General features: G+C 45.7%; 1 protein-coding gene across 1 annotated transcript in view; it reads right to left on the bottom strand.

Moving 5' to 3' along the window:
• The window catches only part of VWA3B (von Willebrand factor A domain containing 3B), a 981637-nt gene that overhangs the window by 630901 nt on the left and 331694 nt on the right, over positions 1 to 19042 (bottom strand). The window contains exon 14 of the mRNA XM_086934174.1: positions 2732 to 2914. Within this exon, the coding sequence (XP_086790300.1) occupies positions 2732 to 2914 (183 nt within the window). The remainder of the gene's footprint in view (positions 1 to 2731; positions 2915 to 19042) is intronic.

The raw sequence follows: 19042 nt of genomic DNA, 5'->3' as shown, positions 1-19042 counted from the left end.
GTTGCTGTGAAAATCAAAAAATAAAAGTTTCGATATATAGAGGCGCGGTGGATCCGCACACCCTGCCGATCACAAGCTGCATGCTAATTGGCTATCAACACTTCAAACTAGGAAGTGTTGGCAGCCATCTTGTGCCTCAGTAGAACACAGGCACAAGAAAGCAGTAAAAGAAACGCAAAAAATGAGAAAAGGGGGCAGGGTAGAAACACCCTGACCCCCTAGGCCGGCTCAGGGGTCCCACAAGGACCCCCAGGGCCCAATAAAGGCATTTTTTTTTAAAGTGGCGAATTGCGAGGTGGATCTGTGGATCCTGCTGTGAAGAAAAAAAAACGAAGCGCAGGCTCCCGCGCTTCATTATTAATTAGCCCCCGGGTGGGCCAAGTCCCGGGGCAATGTTTATATTGTAATGGGGGCTCCGGGGACAGCCAGCCCGGGGCTTTTCTAAAATATTTGCGGGGGCACATGGCCAAAGGGACCGCCACCCCCGGGGCATGTTTTAAAAAAAATAAACTACCTATGTGGGGGGGCTGGAACCCCACAACACGCCCCAGGGACCGCCACCTCTCGTGGGCACTAACTATGCAAATTTGGGGGTCCGTTACAGACTCAAGGGGCCACCACCTCCCGGGGGCTTTAACAAACACGCCCTGTGGCCTTATTAAGTTGGGTAATTAAGTCCCCTTGAATCCAGAGGGTCCCTGGGGGCCAACTAACCAACCAGGTATGTCCAGTAAGTGGCACAGAGTTGCAATGCAGACAGGTGTAAAATGGGGCCTGGCCTCGGACCAACCCTCTGCAACGCAGCTCTGTGGTGCTTACTGGTGGTACATAGTGGGCTAGTTGGACCCAGGGACTCTCAGGATTCAAGAGGACTTAATCCCCCAACTTAAAACATGACACAGGGTTCCTTGGAGCAGTGGTAAAGGGAGGGGCGGGGCATGTCAAACATGCCCCATTTTACACCTTTCTACAATGCAACACTGTGGCACTTACTGGACGTACCTGGTGGGTTATTTGGCCCCCAGGGACACTCAGGATTCAAGGCCACAGGGCGTGTTTGCACACGTCACCTCAGGCCTCCCCTCCCTTCACCAGTGTGTCAACGCGCCCCATGGTGCATTTTAAGGGGTAGTTTTAATCCCTCTGCACTATTATGTACGAGGGGCTTACAGAGGAGGTCATGCTAATCACAGGGGTACCCCAACGCATAGTGTTCCCTAGTGTATGTAGGTGTTTTCACTGTACTATAAGTGTCTTTTAGCATTCCACTGGCTCTAGGCCTGGTTAGTCAGAGTCAGTTACCACCAGTACCTGTCTGAAAAAGCTGTGGGCACAGGATGATTTTGTAACAAGGCCTCTTTCTGCTCCTCTGTTGGTTCTTTCTGCCCATGTCTTGCCTCTTCCTGCAATTTTCTTCGTCTTTGAGGACTTCTGTTGCTTCTTTCTGCATTTCTTTTGCTTCTTTCAGTGCATTTTTTTTGTCTTTCTTCACATGTCCTACCTCTGTAGGCATAGTTAGAAACTAGCACTTAATACCTTAGAAATTCCCTTAAAAACCCATAGATTTCAGGCACGTTATAGTTAGGAATTAGCATTTAAAAAACCTTTGAAATTAACTGAAAAAAACGTAGGTTTCAGGCACGTTATAGTTAGAAATTAGCATTTAAAAAAACCTTTGAAATTCACTGACGTTATAGTTAGTTGGACATTTTACTCGTACAAAACCGTAGAAATTCCCTGTTATAGTTAGTTCAGCTAACAATAACTCGCGCGCCCGCAATGCACTGATGATGACGTCATATATTACATCACTCATGACATGGTCAGTGACATCACTCATGACATCACTCAAGACGTGGAGGTTTTGGTAGAGGCTTTTTTTGAAGGTGTTTGGTAGAGATTTTGGAAGCTCGTATTTTTAAGCACATATTTTTGCAAAAGGAATGTTTGGATTCCATCTTTTAACATGAAACCAAATGCAACTGATAGGCCATTGTCTTGGCAGACAGATTGATCACGCCTGCATCGGACCAGTTTCTGGTCCTCTCTACTCTCTATTCATCTGCCTGAAATGTCAAAAGGTTTTTGAACGCTAGAAAACATCTCTGTTTGAAGAAAAGTGTCCCTAAATATTCCTTAAGATTTTTTCTATTGTCTTATTTATTTTTTCCCTTGAAACATATTTCAGATAAAGCACAAATCCAGTGATTTTTGTAATCATTTTTATTTTTGATACAATGTGTGACATTACCGTGGCATGATGCATACCAGTATCACAATTCCATCCTTGTGTCCATTAATTTAACATAGTTTTGATTCAATGTTAATCTCCTACTTATCAGTGATACCAGCTGTTTATAAACCTTAAATATTAAAAGAAAACATGAATATTTAAAAAGGGTGAATTAATGAGATTGGTGATGGAATTTGGGGAAATCTGTACCCCATATCAAAGAAATCCATATTTTAAAATATTGGTGGGAGGTGGAAAGAAGAGGAGAAAAGGTTTGAGGGAGTTGTGAGTTACACTCTCATTAAATTAAAGTTCATATTGCAATGAATTGACTCCTTGGGTGGGTGGATACAGTGAGACTTCTACAACAAGCAGCTTTTGCCAAGGAGGGGGAGGATCAAAATGTCAATTTGTCAAGTGTGCTTAAGTCACCTTACACAGTACAGATCTCACCCAGGCAACACAACCACCAATTATAAAAACAGAAAATAGTCTTACCACAAAAGCTCGCGGGGCCTCGGGATCTCTCAGGTCCGAGCTGTAGCAATGGAACCGGCCCCCAGTCTTGTTGGAAAGCTCATACAGGAACTGGTTTGCCTCTGTATCATCACAGTTGAAAGAAATCGTATGAATAGGAACCGGAGTCTGCATCTGGATTTGAGCCATGATGGTTTCCGAAGGCTGTGAGGAAGAACAAGAGGATAAAACATGCATGCTAGTTGAACACTCCTGCTACACACATCTCCACTTAAACTGCATGCCGAAAGGTTCGCGTTTACAACTACTTTTAAACAATGCTTTAAATGGGCTGGTACTCACCTTCAGGGCCAGACTGGCTATAGCAGGCCCCAGCTGTTTTCCCGCTTGGACCATTTTTTATGTTACTGGGGGCCAGTTTTATGTTTTATAGCAGAGCTACAATATCAGCCCCCTGTAAGCAAATCAGCTGAAGTTTCCCACCAGCATCCCCCGAACATACCCTCTTCCCGGGCCAGTTTTGACTTAATTGCCATGGCTGGTTTGCTTTCTCAGTCCAGCCATGCTCACCAGTAGTACTGAGTACCGGCACTTCTCAGTGGTCCCATTGAGTACTGGGACTTCTCCTTGTGTCAAGAGAGTACCGGTATTCCTAATGGCATGATGGGATTAGGCTCTGGGGTATGGGTGTGTGACAGTTAATGGTGAGTGTACTCCAGAGGCAGCTTGTACCTGCAGACTTATATTTTGACAGCGCAACAGGAATAAGGAGATGTGGCTTGATGGCTAGAGCTTCCGATACTGGACCTGTCACACTGTAAGTTGTAGTGTAAAGTTGCAGCACTGTAATACACTTGCCATTGTCTGTCAGAGCGCCTAATGCCCATTGGCCAAGTTCAGCTTGTGTGTACAAGGCACAAATGATACTTTTTTGCACTTATATATAGCACACACTTGACATAAGGGCATTAAAAAGCTTAACATGATAAGTAGAAGTTCTACATGAAAGCATAATTTTTTGTTTTGTGACTCAAGGAGGTGAAATCCCAGCATTGGCTTAGAATCCTGTGATTCTGGGCAAATCACTTAAATCTCCCTATGCCATAAAAACAAAAGACGTATGCTTTCAAATAAAACTTCTGCTTCTCATGTAAAGAGTTTTAATGTCCTCGGCCAAGTCCACGCTATGTAAAATGACAAAAATACCAATTACACCCTGCACATATGTGCTGAACTTGGGCGAAGGGCACTAGGGTACTTTACACTGAAGAAGAAAGTGCTGGTATTGTACATGCCTGCCTCGAAGCCAGACCCCTAGACATGCCCCTTCCAGGCCCACCCCAATCAATTTGGTGAGTACCAGCACTTCTCTTTTTCCATTTAAAGCACTCTTTTTAGCTATTTATGTTTGTGCTGTACACTACATTGCTGTCTTGGCCTTTTGTAGCTCCATGAAATTAGTAACCATTGATCCCAATTCACTTGCCCTTCCCACACCTTTTCATACCATTTTCCTCAAGCAAAATATGGGCACTGTCAAAAGAGACAGGTATGAGGTTATAGTGTCTTGTACCCTTAACTTCAATGACTGACTGACTGTAGAGCCTAAACTTCAGCCAGAATTCATCTAAGGGCCTGTATATTAATCATACAAAACAGCTACTGGAATCAATGACCATGATTTTAATTATTTGAATAACATCAACAGGGGAAGTGTAGGTAAATACTGGTAGGAGAGGAAGACCTATTGTCTTACAAACTTTAAGCAGCGAGTTCAAAAGACATTTTGGAGTACTCCAGTAGTTCTGTTTTACACACTCCTATTAACCTTTTTAGAGGGAAGAAGCATTTAATCATCTTCAATTTCGGACTTCTGGTATATTTTAGAGTAAAGGGAAAAGCAAATGGAGGTGGGCCAAGGATGCGGGCATAGGACATTAAAGTAAGGATGATTGAGTAGGGAAAACTCTGCAATAACTGCGCAGTGCACTGGATAAGACTAGCATCTTAACATAATTTCCTCAGAACATTCCTGGAGCTGGATAGAACACTTATGAAGAAGGAGACCCGAGTGGAAGAAAGAAGACTCCTGACTTCTTTGTTCTTCTTAAAGCTTTTGGCTGTAAAACAAGTCACTGTAGATGTAGCTCAATGACTACATATATGACTTTGAGGGACCCTTGCCAGCCACAGCCTTGGAGCTTGCACTGCTAAAGGATTCTGACTTCTGTTTCAGGTATTAAGTCCCAAGGTAATTACTTTGACCTAAATGAACCGATTGGTGTACCTGGCCTCCACTGCATTGTGATTGCACTGAAATCGCATTAAGGGCTCTGTCAACCACAAACTGTTGTTTTGAAATGATACTTAACTTTTGTCTGGGTGCTTTTGCCATAAACCTTTAAAAACATATCCCCATATCTCATGTTAATCATTTTGTTATCTTATTGCTCATTAAAGTGTTCTATGTATTTCTAAATCGGCTTGGAAACGTTACTGTGTTGCTTTCTTGACTTTAAGATTGTTGGTACTGATTGACATTAACATGTATTTCTCTGGAGATTTTCAGCTACTTGGCTATCGAAGGTTGAGAAGACAATCTCTAAGAAACTCACAAGAATATTAATCTATTTGGTAGGGATCCAAGCATGAGACATTCCTCCCTACTTAAGGGTTTAAAAAGAAGCATTATATGTACAAGGGAAAATGAACCTACTGAAGGGAAATAATGTACTCACTTTCTATGGACTCTAATGACCAGCATCCTGCTTGGTGAAAGCATGCCACGCCCACTGAGGGGCGGATTCATTCAATAAAATGCTGAATGAAAAGAAGTGAGTAATTCATTGCCCCTTGCACAGCAGTCGATGATTAAGGGGCGTACCTGCCTTGAAACGCGTCGGACGTGGAGAAATGTAATTGGAATCCTCATATGCGTGCATCTGCAAGGCAAACAGACCGGAGGGTAGAGCGGAGCGTTGTGAGCCCTTCCAAAGCGCGAGTGCTTCCTTGGTGAACAATATATATATATATATATATATATATATATATATATATATATATATATATATATATATATATATATATATATATATATATATATATATATATATATATATATATATATATATATATATATATATATATATATATATATATATATATATATATATATATATATATATATATATATATATATATATATATATATATCACGCTCCACTCCTTCACTTTTGCAGAAAGAAGATAACGCACGCCCGGGTGATATTCACACATTTATTTCGTGACCCACAACAGACGCGTTTCAGCGGAAGTGCCTTTTTCGATGTTACAGGCACATCGGAAACGCCATGTTTTTCAACAGTATTGCTTCAATGGAAATAAGGAAAGGACCAACGTTCACTAACTAATGTGAGCGCCATTTTGTAATGGGTCAATCCCGCATGTATATACATGTAAACACTTCATTGAAATGATATTTCATTGGTCGCATAATGATAATTAAATCAACATTACACACACATTATGCCTGATACATAAACAAGTATTTCATTATGATTCAAACACTAGCAGTACCAGTGCTAAGCAACCCCTTTACGGTCGTATTTCATCTGACATATGCTATGAAGCCGTGGATCGGCTGTTGTGCTCTCAAACATTTTATAATCTTTGCAACTCTCATGTCACATTTTTCATAAAAAAGCAGTTTCAGTTTTTTATCATTGTTATTTGACACATCGGGAAAACCTATATAATCTCATGCATTGTTACACTGGTCAGGATGCAGTTACGATATCCATAACACATTTGCTGTTCACAGTTGCTTACTTTAGATTTTAAATTTTAAATGATAAAGCAGTTGGATCTACAGCATTACCATCACCAAAAATCAATTATAACTTTCATACATTAACTGATCAGCCTATATGCACCGATAATTCCTCTCCACAATTCAAACCTTGTGGGTGTTTGGTGAGCAGATCTATTATATAACGCGACTCAAGTCTGCACAACTTTTTTACTCTTTCACCCTCCCGCACACTCAAAGGTACATGATCCAGACCATAGAACTGTAACTGATTGCGGTCACTCTTATGTTTCTCCGCAAAGTGACGCACCACTGGATACGCCTGATCAATTTTATCAATAGCCCTCATGTGCTCCAATATCCTGATTTTTAATTGGTGGACCGTACTGCCTATATAGCGAAGTCCACACGGGCAAGTAAGGCAGTAAACTGTATAGGGCGTACTGCGTGTAATAAATTTGTTAATTTTTCTGATTTTGCCTATGTCTGGAATTGTGTACGATACAACCCTCCTGCTGTTGGCACATGCCTTGCATTTGCTACAGGGATCAAATCCCATCATTTATTTCAGTGTGCTCACTCTTGGCGGTATTCTCTCTAAGTGACTCCTCACTAGCATGTCCCAAATAGACCTTGCTTTCTTGAAAGTCACCTATGGTAGTGGAGGGATATCCTCACTAATGATGGTATCTGTCTTAAGAAAATGCCAGTTCTTCGTTAGCATTTTCTTGAAATGGTTATCCTCCGCAGAATAGGGAGTTACCATTCGGAACTTACCCTTATCTGTTTTTGGTTTTTCTTTGTTTAATAGCAACTGGTTTCTCTGCATGCCTCTAACTTTTTGTAACGTGGCATTCAATGCTGTTGGATTATAGCCCCTTACAATGAACCTGGCAATACTTTCAGATGCAGCTGTTTCAAACTCTCCTTCCTTAGAACAGTTTATTTTCAGCCTGAGTAATTCCCGGTAAGGAATACTCTATGACAAGTTGGGTGGGATGACTACTGGTTGCATACAGTATCGAATTACCCGCAGTGGATTTGCAGCACAGTGCAGTTTGTATTGTGCCCTCCTCAACATATACCCTCAGATCCAGGTAGTGTACTGCCACTGGACTCACTGTACCAGAGAATCGCAAATTTAATTCATTGTGGTTGAGGAGATCGATATACCCATGTGCCGACTCCGCTGTTTCCTGCCACACGATGAACAGGCCATCGATATATCGATACCACTCTGTGACCTGGCCTACGGCGGTACCACATTGGTAAGTTTTGGGCACCCGCTCCTCCCACCAGCCAACAAACAAGTTCGCATAGCTGGAGGCGAAGCAGGTGCCCATCGCCGTACCAGTTAGCTGTTTGTAATGTTGGTCCTCGAATAAAAAGATGTTATTTCTCAAACAGAATTCGATGAATTCTATTAACATTTTGTTATGTTAAGAGTTTCACAATTGGCGTTTTTCTAGATAAAACCTCACTGCTTTTACCCCATCCTCATGGTTTTTGCAGGTGTAGAGGCTAGTAATATCAAGGACCATTAACTGTTAAGTGGAATCCCATCCAACATTCATGATCCTATTAAAAAAATCTTTTGTGTCCCTTATATATGAATCCAACTGTGTCACCAACGGAAACAAATAATGATCAACAAACATAGATAAATGTTCTGTTAGTCCATTTAGAGACAAAACAATTGGTCTACCAGGTGGATGTATACTCTCCTTATGCAGTTTAGGAATGTGGTAGAAGGATTGGAACTGTGTAAAAACAAATGTCCTTCCGGTCCCAGCATTTTCTTGTTATACCATGTAGCAATCAGATCATCATACACTTTAATGCTACTTTGATAGATCTTACCGGTTACTTTTTGATAACATTTAGTATTTAGTTGCTGTAATGCCTCTTTACAGTACTGTTCCCTGGTTTGCAGCACCACATTCCCCCCTTTATCAGAGGGTTTTATAATGATGGATTGATCATGCATTAAGTTCTGAAGTGCCTGCTTTTCCACCTTTGACAGATTGCTGAAAAACACTATATTTTTCGCCTTCACTCTAAAGTTTAGAAGGTCATTCATCATGGCTTCAGAGAATACGTCAATGGCATCCCATGGCATTTGAGGGTTAAACAAAGATTTAGGTTTCAAAGGGCTCTCCTCACGTTCTTGCTCAATACCCACATTGACTGCTCTTTCCGCCATGTCACCATTAGATGTCTGCGTGTCCTCAATCTCCAACCTTAAATTTTCAAGGAGCTCTATTGCAGGTAAGTCTTTTCCAGTTAGTGTGTCTGTTGAAGTTAACCAGGGTGTTGTACCCTTTTGTTCTCTCACATTAGATCTGATTTTGAAGTTTTAATTTTCGCACGAAGCTGAACAGATCTATCCTCGATTTCGTGTACTGTAGATGGCTGCTGGGACAAAATGTTAGTCCTAGAGTGAGTACTTTCAATTCAATATCCGTGAGAGATCTATCCGTTAGGGGGTTTGTTCTTGCCCTCCTTAACCAAGATTGGCGGATGATTTTGAATTTGTCGTGAAAAGGGAACATTCCTCCCTTCCACTGATCTTCCTGGTTGCTCGTCACTCTACTCATTTTCCGTGACGTCTGGCTCAGATGTTTCAACTCTTTGTGGCACATGTTTGGATCGCAGGCTCAGTTCTCTTCTCGGGCCATCCAACTTCCGGGCGAAGGTTAACACCCTGCCCTGCAAGTAATCATTTGCATCCCAGATACATTTCTCCTGTTAACGAAATTTGATTTTCTGCTCATACTTGAGTAGTCTTGCCTTCCTTTGACCCATCAGTTCCTCTGCTTGTTTTTTATCTTGTTCTTCCTTTAAGAGTTCATCTCCCAATTCTTTGATCTCTAGCAGTGCTTTGTCCCGGTCACTCCAGGCATACTTCACTAGTATGCCCAGTGTTCCTTGGCAATATTGCGCTGTATGTTCAGCCCAATCTGTGAGTAATTGCGGATCAGGATTCTCATATGAGGGCACAGTGTATACCCGTAGGCCCCTTCGAACTCGTTGTGCATCAATATAACTCTGCAGACTGGTGGCCTCCCACCATTTGCGCGTCTTGCGTTAATAGAGAAGCTCTAATTTGGCCATGATCTCACTCAGTCTATTTCTCGGTGGTTTGTGATCTGGGGCATCTGTATGGACTTGCCCTGCATCCTGACTTTTAAACATATCTTTAGCCGCCTCCCAACGCGATTTCTCACAAAACATGGCTTGTGCCGTGATTACTGTGCCTTGGTCACTTGTATACAAAGTCTTTTATGTATATTGTTCACCCCCAGCCTTGCCGCTAATGCTGCACAGTTCGTTAATGTCAAACTCAATGTCGGGACTAACCGGTGGTGGTGTTTCAGAACCCCCCGTGCGTCCTACGAGGCGCTCGGCGTCCCTTCTCCTCCTCCAGCAGAGCTTTCCAAGATTTACTGATAACGCTGTAGCAGATGCGGTGGTGCCTCCGAATGAAAAACAGGCTCCTGGTTTCCACATGGAAAAGAACTGAGGCACTCGCAGGCTGGTGCGATATAGCGGTTGTGTACACCGCTAACAATATCTCGCTCCACTCCTTCAATTTTGCAGAAAGAAGATATCGCACTCCCGGGGTGATATTCACACATTTATTTTGTGACCCACAACAGACGCGTTTTGGCGGAAGTGCCCTCTTTGATGTTACCGGCACATCGGAAACGCCATGTTTTTCAACAGTATTGCTTGAATGGAAATAAGGAAAGGACCAACGCTCACTAACTAATGTGAGCGCCATTTTGTAATGGGTCAATCCCGCATGTATATACATGTAAACACTTCATTGAAATATATTTAATTGTTCGCATAATGATAATTAAATAAACATTATACACACATTATGCCTGATACATAAACAAGTATTTCATTATGATTCAAACACCAGGAGTACCAGTGCTAAGCAACCTCTTTACAGTCACATTTCATCGGACAAATATATATATATATATCGTCAAGCGGGGGCCAAGAAAAAAGGGGAGGTCCCAAAATGTGTTTTCTACATGTTAATTTCAATAGGAAAATTTCGTCACGGCTACAGCCCGAACTGCTGAACGGAATTACACCAAATTTGGTAAAAAGGTAGCTTTTGGTCCACAAAGCATGCGTTTCTTTAAATGGTGTAAATCTGTTCAGTAGTTCTTGAGAAATTTTCAGATGTACAGATGTCGATATTTGAGAACTGTGAGATCTGATTGGCTGAAACCTCTCAATCACGAACTTGTTACAAATTGACTGCCAATTCTTCGAACCACGAGTACCGAGTCACAGAAAAAAAAGGTGAGAAAAATAATAAAAAACATGAAAAGGGGGGCAGGGTAAATATACCCTGACCCACTAGGCCTGGTCAGTCCCACAGGGACCCCAGAGCCAAAAAGAACATTTTTTAAAATAAATTGAACCAAAAGAAGAATTTTTAAAAGAACAAATTCGCTGGAGGTGCGTTGGGTGCGCAAATCCGGTAGAAAATGTTTAAAAAACCAAATCGTGTTCTCCCGCGCTTAGTTTTTTTCAAGCCCCTGGGTGGGCCTGGTCCCTGGGGCAATCCCGATATATGCAACGGGGGCCCATGGTGGCCCCCGCAGCCCCAGGGACAGCCACCTCCCCAGGGCTTTGCTGATAATGCACAGGGGGCACACAGCCCCCGCAGCCCTGGGGACCGCCACCTCCCCGGGGCTCTATTATACAAATGCAAGGGGGTCTTCTTCCCCCCCACACTGCCCCGGGGACTGCCACCTCCCCGGGGCTGCAAATTATATAGGGTGGGGGGCCTCACCGGTGTCCCAAAGACCCGGGCACCGTCACCTCACCGGGGCTACTTTTTAAAACTTTGTGTGGGGGGCTCAAGCCCCCCCCACACTGCCCGTGGACCACCACCTCCCCGGGGCACACTTTATTTAAATACGGGGATCCGTTGCAGGCCCCCTGCCCCAGGGACCACCACCTCCCCAAGGCTTTAAAACAGATGGGAGGGGGCTGCATGGCCCCCCTCCTGGAGCCCTCCTTGGCCCTGGGGACTGCCAGCCTCCAGGGCCAGCTCCAGCAATGTCCCAGGGTGCCAACCGTCAGGACATTGCTGTTTGCTATGGCAGGAGCAGTGATCCTGCCCTGTCATAACAAACACTGCTTTGCTTCATGGAAGCGAGAGCAGGAAACCTGCTCGCTCTTCCATGAAGCAAAGCAGAATTGCTTTTGGACAAAGGGAGCTACATGTCAGCCCTTTCCTGCTGTTTTTTAATTTTTTTTTTAAGTGGGTCAGGCCCTGGAGTATGGGGTCCCCAGGGCCCACAAAATATTAAGAGAAAGGGGACCACACAGCCCCCCCCTTCTAACAATAATAGAAATAAAGCAGAAGCGGGCTTCTTGCCGGAGACGTCGCCCCTTTCCCGCACCACTGTGCAAACACGCGTTCTGGATTGGGGGATTAAGTCCCCTAAAATCTTAAGGGTTCTTAGGGGCCAACAAGCCCAATAGGTACCTCCAGTAAGCCCCACACAGTGGGATTGCTGAGAGGTGGTCCAGGGCCACACCCCTTTTTAAACCACTCGGCGCAAATGTGCCTCTTGGCGCATTGCTGGTGGGGCGTTGAGGTCCTCTTGTGTCCTGAGGACCTAAGGACTAAAGTGGACTTCATCCCCCAAGCAGCAGTGTGCCAGGAGGCGCGTTTGTAGAGTGGTATAAAAAGGGGGCGTGGCCTCAGACCAGTCTCAGCAATCCAGCGGTATGAGGCTTACTAGAGATAACAGGAGGGGTAGTTGGCCACCAGGGACCCTGCATCCTCCAACCAAAAGCGCACCAGGAGGTGTGCTTACAGAGTGGTGGCTAAAGGGGGCCTGGCCTGTGTCCACATCTCAGCAATCCCACTATCTGGGGCTTACTGGAATTGTTAGGTAGGCTAGTCGGCCCCTAACGACCCCCAGCAGCGAAGGGAACTTTAATCCCCATCCAAGAGTGCGCCAGGGAGCGCGTTTGCGGACTGGTGGGCAAAGGAGGCTTGGCCTGTTTTTAGAACTTAGCAATCCTGCTGTGTGGGACTTACTGGAGGTAACAGGAGGGGTAGTTGGCCCCCAAGGTTGTCCTTGGGGGCCAACTAACCCTCCTGTTACATCTAGTAATTCCAACACAGCGGATTCCTGAGCACTGGTCGGAGGCCCAGTCCCCTTACTGCACCACTCAGCAAACGCGACTACTACGTTATAAGTAGAAATTAGCATTTTTAAAAAACATAGAAATTCACTGAAAAAACTGTAGATTTCAGGGAAGTTAGAGTTAGAATTTAGCATTTAAAAAACCTTAGAAATTCACTGAAAAAACCATAGAAACAGGTACATTATAGTTAGAAATTAGCATTTTTAAAAACTTAGAAATTCATCAGTGATGTCACTGACCATGTTGACCGCTGAGGCGGAAAGCCGGAGGACTGTATTTTGCTCTGTGTTTTTAAAACTTACTTATCACTCGCACTGCTTTTAAAAACCATCTCACCTGCATTCAGAAGCGCTTGCCTAACGCGCCGAGCAGCCCTCCTGACATCCCCTGACACAGCGGAACCTAGCGCTGACACAGGGAAAACCCTCAAACCGCCATCGCGGCTCGAAGGCGTAGCCACGCCCACAACGAGGCCACGCCCACTTGTAAGACTACTTAACGCTGATTGAAAGCGCCCTGCATTATTCTTTTGTTGACCTCTGAGGCGGAAAGCCGGAGGACTGTATTTTGCTCTGTGTTTTTAAAACTTACTTATCACTCGCACTGCTTTTAAAAACCATCTCACCTGCATTCAGAAGCGCTTGTCTAACGCGCCGAGCAGCCCTCCTGACATCCCCTGACACAGCGGAACCTAGCGCTGACACAGGGAAAACCCTCAAACCGCCATCGCGGCTCGAAGGCGTAGCCACGCCCACAACGAGGCCACGCCCACTTGTAAGACTACTTAACGCTGATTGAAAGCGCCCTGCATTATTCTTTTGTTGACCTCTGAGACGGAAAGCCGGAGGACTGTATTTTGCTCTGTGTTTTTAAAACTTACTTATCACTCGCACTGCTTTTAAAAACCATCTCACCTGCATTCAGAAGCGCTTGCCTAACGCGCCGAGCAGCCCTCCTGACATCCCCTGACACAGCGGAACCTAGCGCTGACACAGGGAAAACCCTCAAACCGCCATCGCGGCTCGAAGGCGTAGCCACGCCCACAACGAGGCCACGCCCACGTCCCACGCCTCAAATGTGTCGGCCATACCAGCGCAGCGGACGAGCGCAGCGGGAGCGCCGAAGGCGCGCCGAAGGCGCGCCTAAGGCAAGCCCGTCCACGCTCGGCCGGGCTCAGGGTCAGAACCCATGCCGGACCCAGCTTCCCCTAGGGTAAGCTACTCGCGCCGGGACCTCCTCAGTCTCAGACCCACCAATGACCGCTCATGCAACTATGTTCATGATCTTGACGGACCATTTACCAGCTGTACACTCTGCCGCCCAGTTCAGCTACAACTCCCCAGCCGACCCGCCATGCCTTCGGCTCTTAAACTGGCCACTCTGAACTGTCGCTCACTCCGTATGCATGCGCTGCTCATTAATCACCTAATAGAAGACCATGAGCTCGACATTCTGTTCCTCTCTGAAACGTGGCTTACTGACCACTCGGATTCAGACGTTGTTCTAGCCCTCCCTCCGGGCTTCCTTATCCAGTCCCAACCTCGTCCATCAGGCAGAGGAGGAGGACTGGCCATCATCTACCGGGACTACCTCTCCTGTAGAACCAACGATGCTCATATCCTGGACTCCGAAAGCCTTTATTTCACCATCCAGTTAGCGCCGACTAGCTCATTGTCAGGCCTCCTAGTTTATCGTCCCCCTGGCCATTCTGGCCCTTTTGCTAGTGCTCTCTTAGAAGCCATAGCGTCTCAGGCCCACTCCACTACTAACTTTTCGATACTAGGAGACCTCAACATCCATTTCGATGACCCCCTAGACACAGGGGCAGTCGACTTGATCGCAGAACTGGCTGCCTACGGTCTCCACCTCTCCAACTCCAGAGCCACAAACACTAAAGGTCATTTGCTTGACCCGGTGTTTACCAACATCCCCACCCTTCAAGCCAAAGAGTCCCTCCACCTCCCATGGACGGACCACTTCATTGTCCCTCTCCGCCTACCAGGAGCCTTCAAGAAACTCCACAAACCCACTACCTATACCAGGGACAGGGCATGGTCCAGACTCTCTGCAGAGGATTGGGCCAGAACCCTGAACTCTACTACCCCTACCTCTTCGGAAGATCCGGTCACCGCAGACAGGAAATTCAGGGAGTGGATCTCCACGTCACTGGACTCCATCCTCCCCATAAAAACCCCGTGAGGATAAAAACGGGAAACTGGGATCTGCCCCATGGTACACCCCGGAACTCCGGACTCTCCGCAAAGACTGCAAAAAAGCAGAGCGACTATGGAGGAAAGACTGGCTGCACGCCAGCAAGGAAGCCTATCAGAGGTCGGTGAGAATCTACAAATCAACCCTGAAGCTCACTAAAGCCTCACACTACGACACTAGAATAAAAAACTCCACCAACTCGGCAAGAGAATCCTTTCTCATCGCCAAAGAGCTATTGAAAATACCAGCTCCCCCCTCCTCCAACACACCCCCTGCGGACAGAAGTGACGAACTGGCTACCTACTTTAACTCCAAAATCGCCCGTATTCTAGTCTCCCTCCCCCCCCCCTGCCTGCCAAACCACATGGACAATGATGCATCTACCAACCTCACAGGAAACATCATGCATCCTCAGCTGACCGCTTTTAGGGCAGTAACACTACACGAAGTAGGCACAACCATGGCCAAAATGAAAAGCGGATCCCCTCTGGATCCCGCCCCCATTAGATTCCTGAAAACAGTAGCCCCTGTCATCGTGCCTACGATCACGGAGCTGATAAACATCTCGCTCTCTCAAGGCTCGGTCCCCCCCAGCTGGAAGAGTGCAGTAGTCAAGGCACTCCTAAAAAAACCTCATCTGGACCCTGCCGACATGGCGAACTACCGGCCAATCTCACTCCTCCCATGCGTCAGCAAAATGGCAGAGAAACTGGTCAATGGGCAACTGTCACAGTTTCTAGAATCAAACAACCTTCTGCGGCAGTCCCAAACTGGGTTCCGCCCGGGTCACGGCACAGATACCGCCCTTCTCGCTGTCATCGAGGAGGCAAGGTGCATTCTGGATTCAGGAGGGTCAGTGGCAGTGATCCTCCTGGACCTCAGCGCAGCCTTTGACACGGTTAACCACCGTGTCCTACTCCATCGGCTGGCCGTGGCAGGGCTCGCAGGTTCGACGCTCACATGGATAGAATCCTTCCTTTCAGGGCGCTCGTTCCAGGTATGGGATGGCAACTCCCACTCTGCCTCCCTCCCCCTCACGAGCGGAGTCCCCCAGGGGTCATCACTAAGCCCCACTTTATTTAATGCATACATGGCCCCCCTCGAGGATGTAGTCGCCCCCTTCGGGATCAAGATAGTGAGCTACGCAGACGACACGCAATTGGTCGTCTCACTCTCACATCTGGACAACCACCCAGACAATCTGCTGAACTGCCTCCAGGAAATTCACCACTGGATGTGCGAGTCATCGCTCAAACTAAACGGATCAAAGACAGAAGTCATGCTTTTGGGCAAGCAATGGACCACCATCCCCCCATCGGTCTGGCCAGACGTTTTTGGGGAAGTTCCCCCCCCCGAAACAAGAAATTAAGACCTTAGGAGTCTGGCTGGAACCCGAGCTGTCGCTGAAAACTCAAGCAGCCAAAACAGCAGGCACCTGTTTTGGTCTCATGCGCTCCATCCGCAGGATCCTCCCACTACTTCCGCCCCTATCTAGGAAACTCCTGGTCCAAGGTCTGATCCTCGCGCGGCTAGACTACAGTAACATGGTCTATCTGGGAGCTCCTGAAGCCACCATGGCTAAACTTCAGCGTACGCAAAACGCAGCCGCCCGGCTCCTTATGAACCTCCCTTCCAGAGTCTCAGCCAGACCAGCGATCAAGGCCCTCCACTGGCTTCCAATACGACAAAGGGTGGAATTCAAGGCCCTGTGCACCGCACACAAACTTCTCAACGGTCTTGGCCCTGCTATCCTGAGAGACCTGGTCACTCCATACAAGGCCCCCAGGTCCCTACGCTCGGACAATGAGCGTCTGGCCAACGTCCCCAGATACAGGAAGGCACGCACCGGCGGTCGTCGCTTTTCTGTAAAAGCATCCTCTGGATGGAACTCACTTCCTCGCCCCCTGCGGCTGGAACCCAGCCACCTCATTTTCCGGAAAAAATTGAAAACTCTGCTGTTCCCAAAATAAAGTCCCCTTTCCCCTCTGGTTTCCACAAATGTTACAGCGCGGGGATGCCTCCGGGTCACCAGGCGCTCTATAAATCGCTAAATAAATAATAAATACATCATGAGTGATGTAATATGTGACGTCATCAGCAGTACCTTGCGGGAGCGCATGTTATAGTTAGATAAACTATTGATAACGGCCAAATTTCTCTGGTTTTGTATGAGTGAAATGTCCAACTAACTATAACGTCCCTGAAACCTGTGGTCTTTTCAGTATATATATATATATATATATATATTTTTTTTAACACAGATCAGGAATTGTATTATGTGTATATAGACTGTATGTGTATATACTTGTACAGGCAAATACAATAAGAACGAATATATATTATCATGTAAATAAGTATCATGAATACACAAATGAAATTGCAATGTATGAGATAGGAATACATTACAAGATGGCCGCCATGAAAAGTATAATCATGTGATACCGCGAATCCCTCCTTGCTTTCCATGAGTACAATGAACTGCTTCCCCCTTTCTATGTCGATGAACTTTATTGTTTTTTTGTTTAAAATGACACGAATCTGGACCCTACCGACATTGACAAAGGCGTGTAGCCGAAACGCGTCTGTTGGGTGTTTAATTTGTTTCTGGCAAATACATTTCTGAAAATATAATTCCCCTGGTGTGCACCTCAATTTACGGTCCGTGAGAGGGATCATCGCATGGGAACACATTTCGCGTTTCACCAATGCGGAGGTTTCTGCACCTGTGCCGCGCGAGAAGCAGCTGGTGAACGTATGGGAATATTAGAAAGTATGCTGCTGGCTACGTCACAGATCTCACTCTGCAGGATTAAGCAGACTCAAGCGGGAGGAAACAACTCGTGAAGAACAGCAGGCAACGAGGAGCCGTGAGAGGAGAAACACCGGGCACCGCAAGTCGGAGGACGCGGGATGTGTGGTGTAACCTTTCGGGTAAGCGGAGCGCCTGTTTCTTTCATTACGAAGAATACATCAGAGTGACAGGCACGTTGAGGGAAGAATCAAAGATAGATAAAGAAAGCCACAAAGAAGGAGGATTAACAAGGGGAAAAGGAGCATGTTTTCCAACCGCGAGAGGGAGGAGGCAGCAGAAGGCATTTTTATAAAGAGTGCAAGGAAATCTAATAGTAACACACAAGCTGGAGCAGGCGCTCAAACAAAAACGAGTAATTTAAAAGCTCTATATGGGAAACTAGAGAAGGCATATGAAAAAGAAACAAGAAAGTGGTGGGAGGCTACCTCCCTACAGCGATATCTCGTCGCAAATCAAATTCCAAGGGGACTGAGGATCTACACAAGCCCCGCGTACAAGAATCCAGACCCCCAGTTGCTACAAGAATGGTCAGAATACACACATGAATCAGCAAGTGGAATGGTCAAAATATTAATCAAATACATGTGGAGTGACAGACAAAAATTACTTGAGGAAATCAAGGGCATTGAAGCAGAAATAGCACTGGAGAAAGACAATAAGCTTATAGAAGAACTACAACAGCACATGAAAAGACTGTTATTGGATTATGAAAGCATAATTAAACACCGGAAACAAACAAAATACCTCTGAGACGAGGAAGACTATGAATCAGGGAAAATATTGACCTTTGCTAAGAAATTTGAAGGCCCAAGAAAACTATTGCTGCAATAGAAGGCACAAGACGCCTCCTCTAGAGAAACCTCGGAATCTGAAGTATCCAAGGGGGAGCAGGTAACACGGAAATAGAAAGAAGTGATTCCCACAAGTACCAACTACTGAGACAGGCGAAACAAAGATCGGCTGCAAGAACACACCCACCACCGAAAGGAGAAACGGAGAACAAGAAGGGGCAGGAAGGGGAAAGGCTGCAACATCAGAGTACATGGTGACGAGGAGCAAAAGGGGGGGAAGAGTAAATAACAAGAAAACAAACAATTGTAAATTTATCAAAAAGACAACTGACAATGGAAGAAAGAAATGTATTAGAGTTGGGACTCTCCTTTTGCCCCATAGCACAATTTGACTACGCCAATGTGTGGATTGATCTCTATAAATATATAAGAAAAATTAAATTGATGAAAATGCATCTCCTATACTCTGCAAAACCGAAATCTAAAATTGAAGAGGCACAATCAGGAGGGGAAATTAC

Source organism: Lissotriton vulgaris, chromosome 8, assembly GCF_964263255.1.
Source record: "Lissotriton vulgaris chromosome 8, aLisVul1.2, whole genome shotgun sequence".
NCBI classification, from domain to species: domain Eukaryota; kingdom Metazoa; phylum Chordata; class Amphibia; order Caudata; family Salamandridae; genus Lissotriton; species Lissotriton vulgaris.
This window is presented reverse-complemented; position numbering and strand designations above follow the sequence as displayed.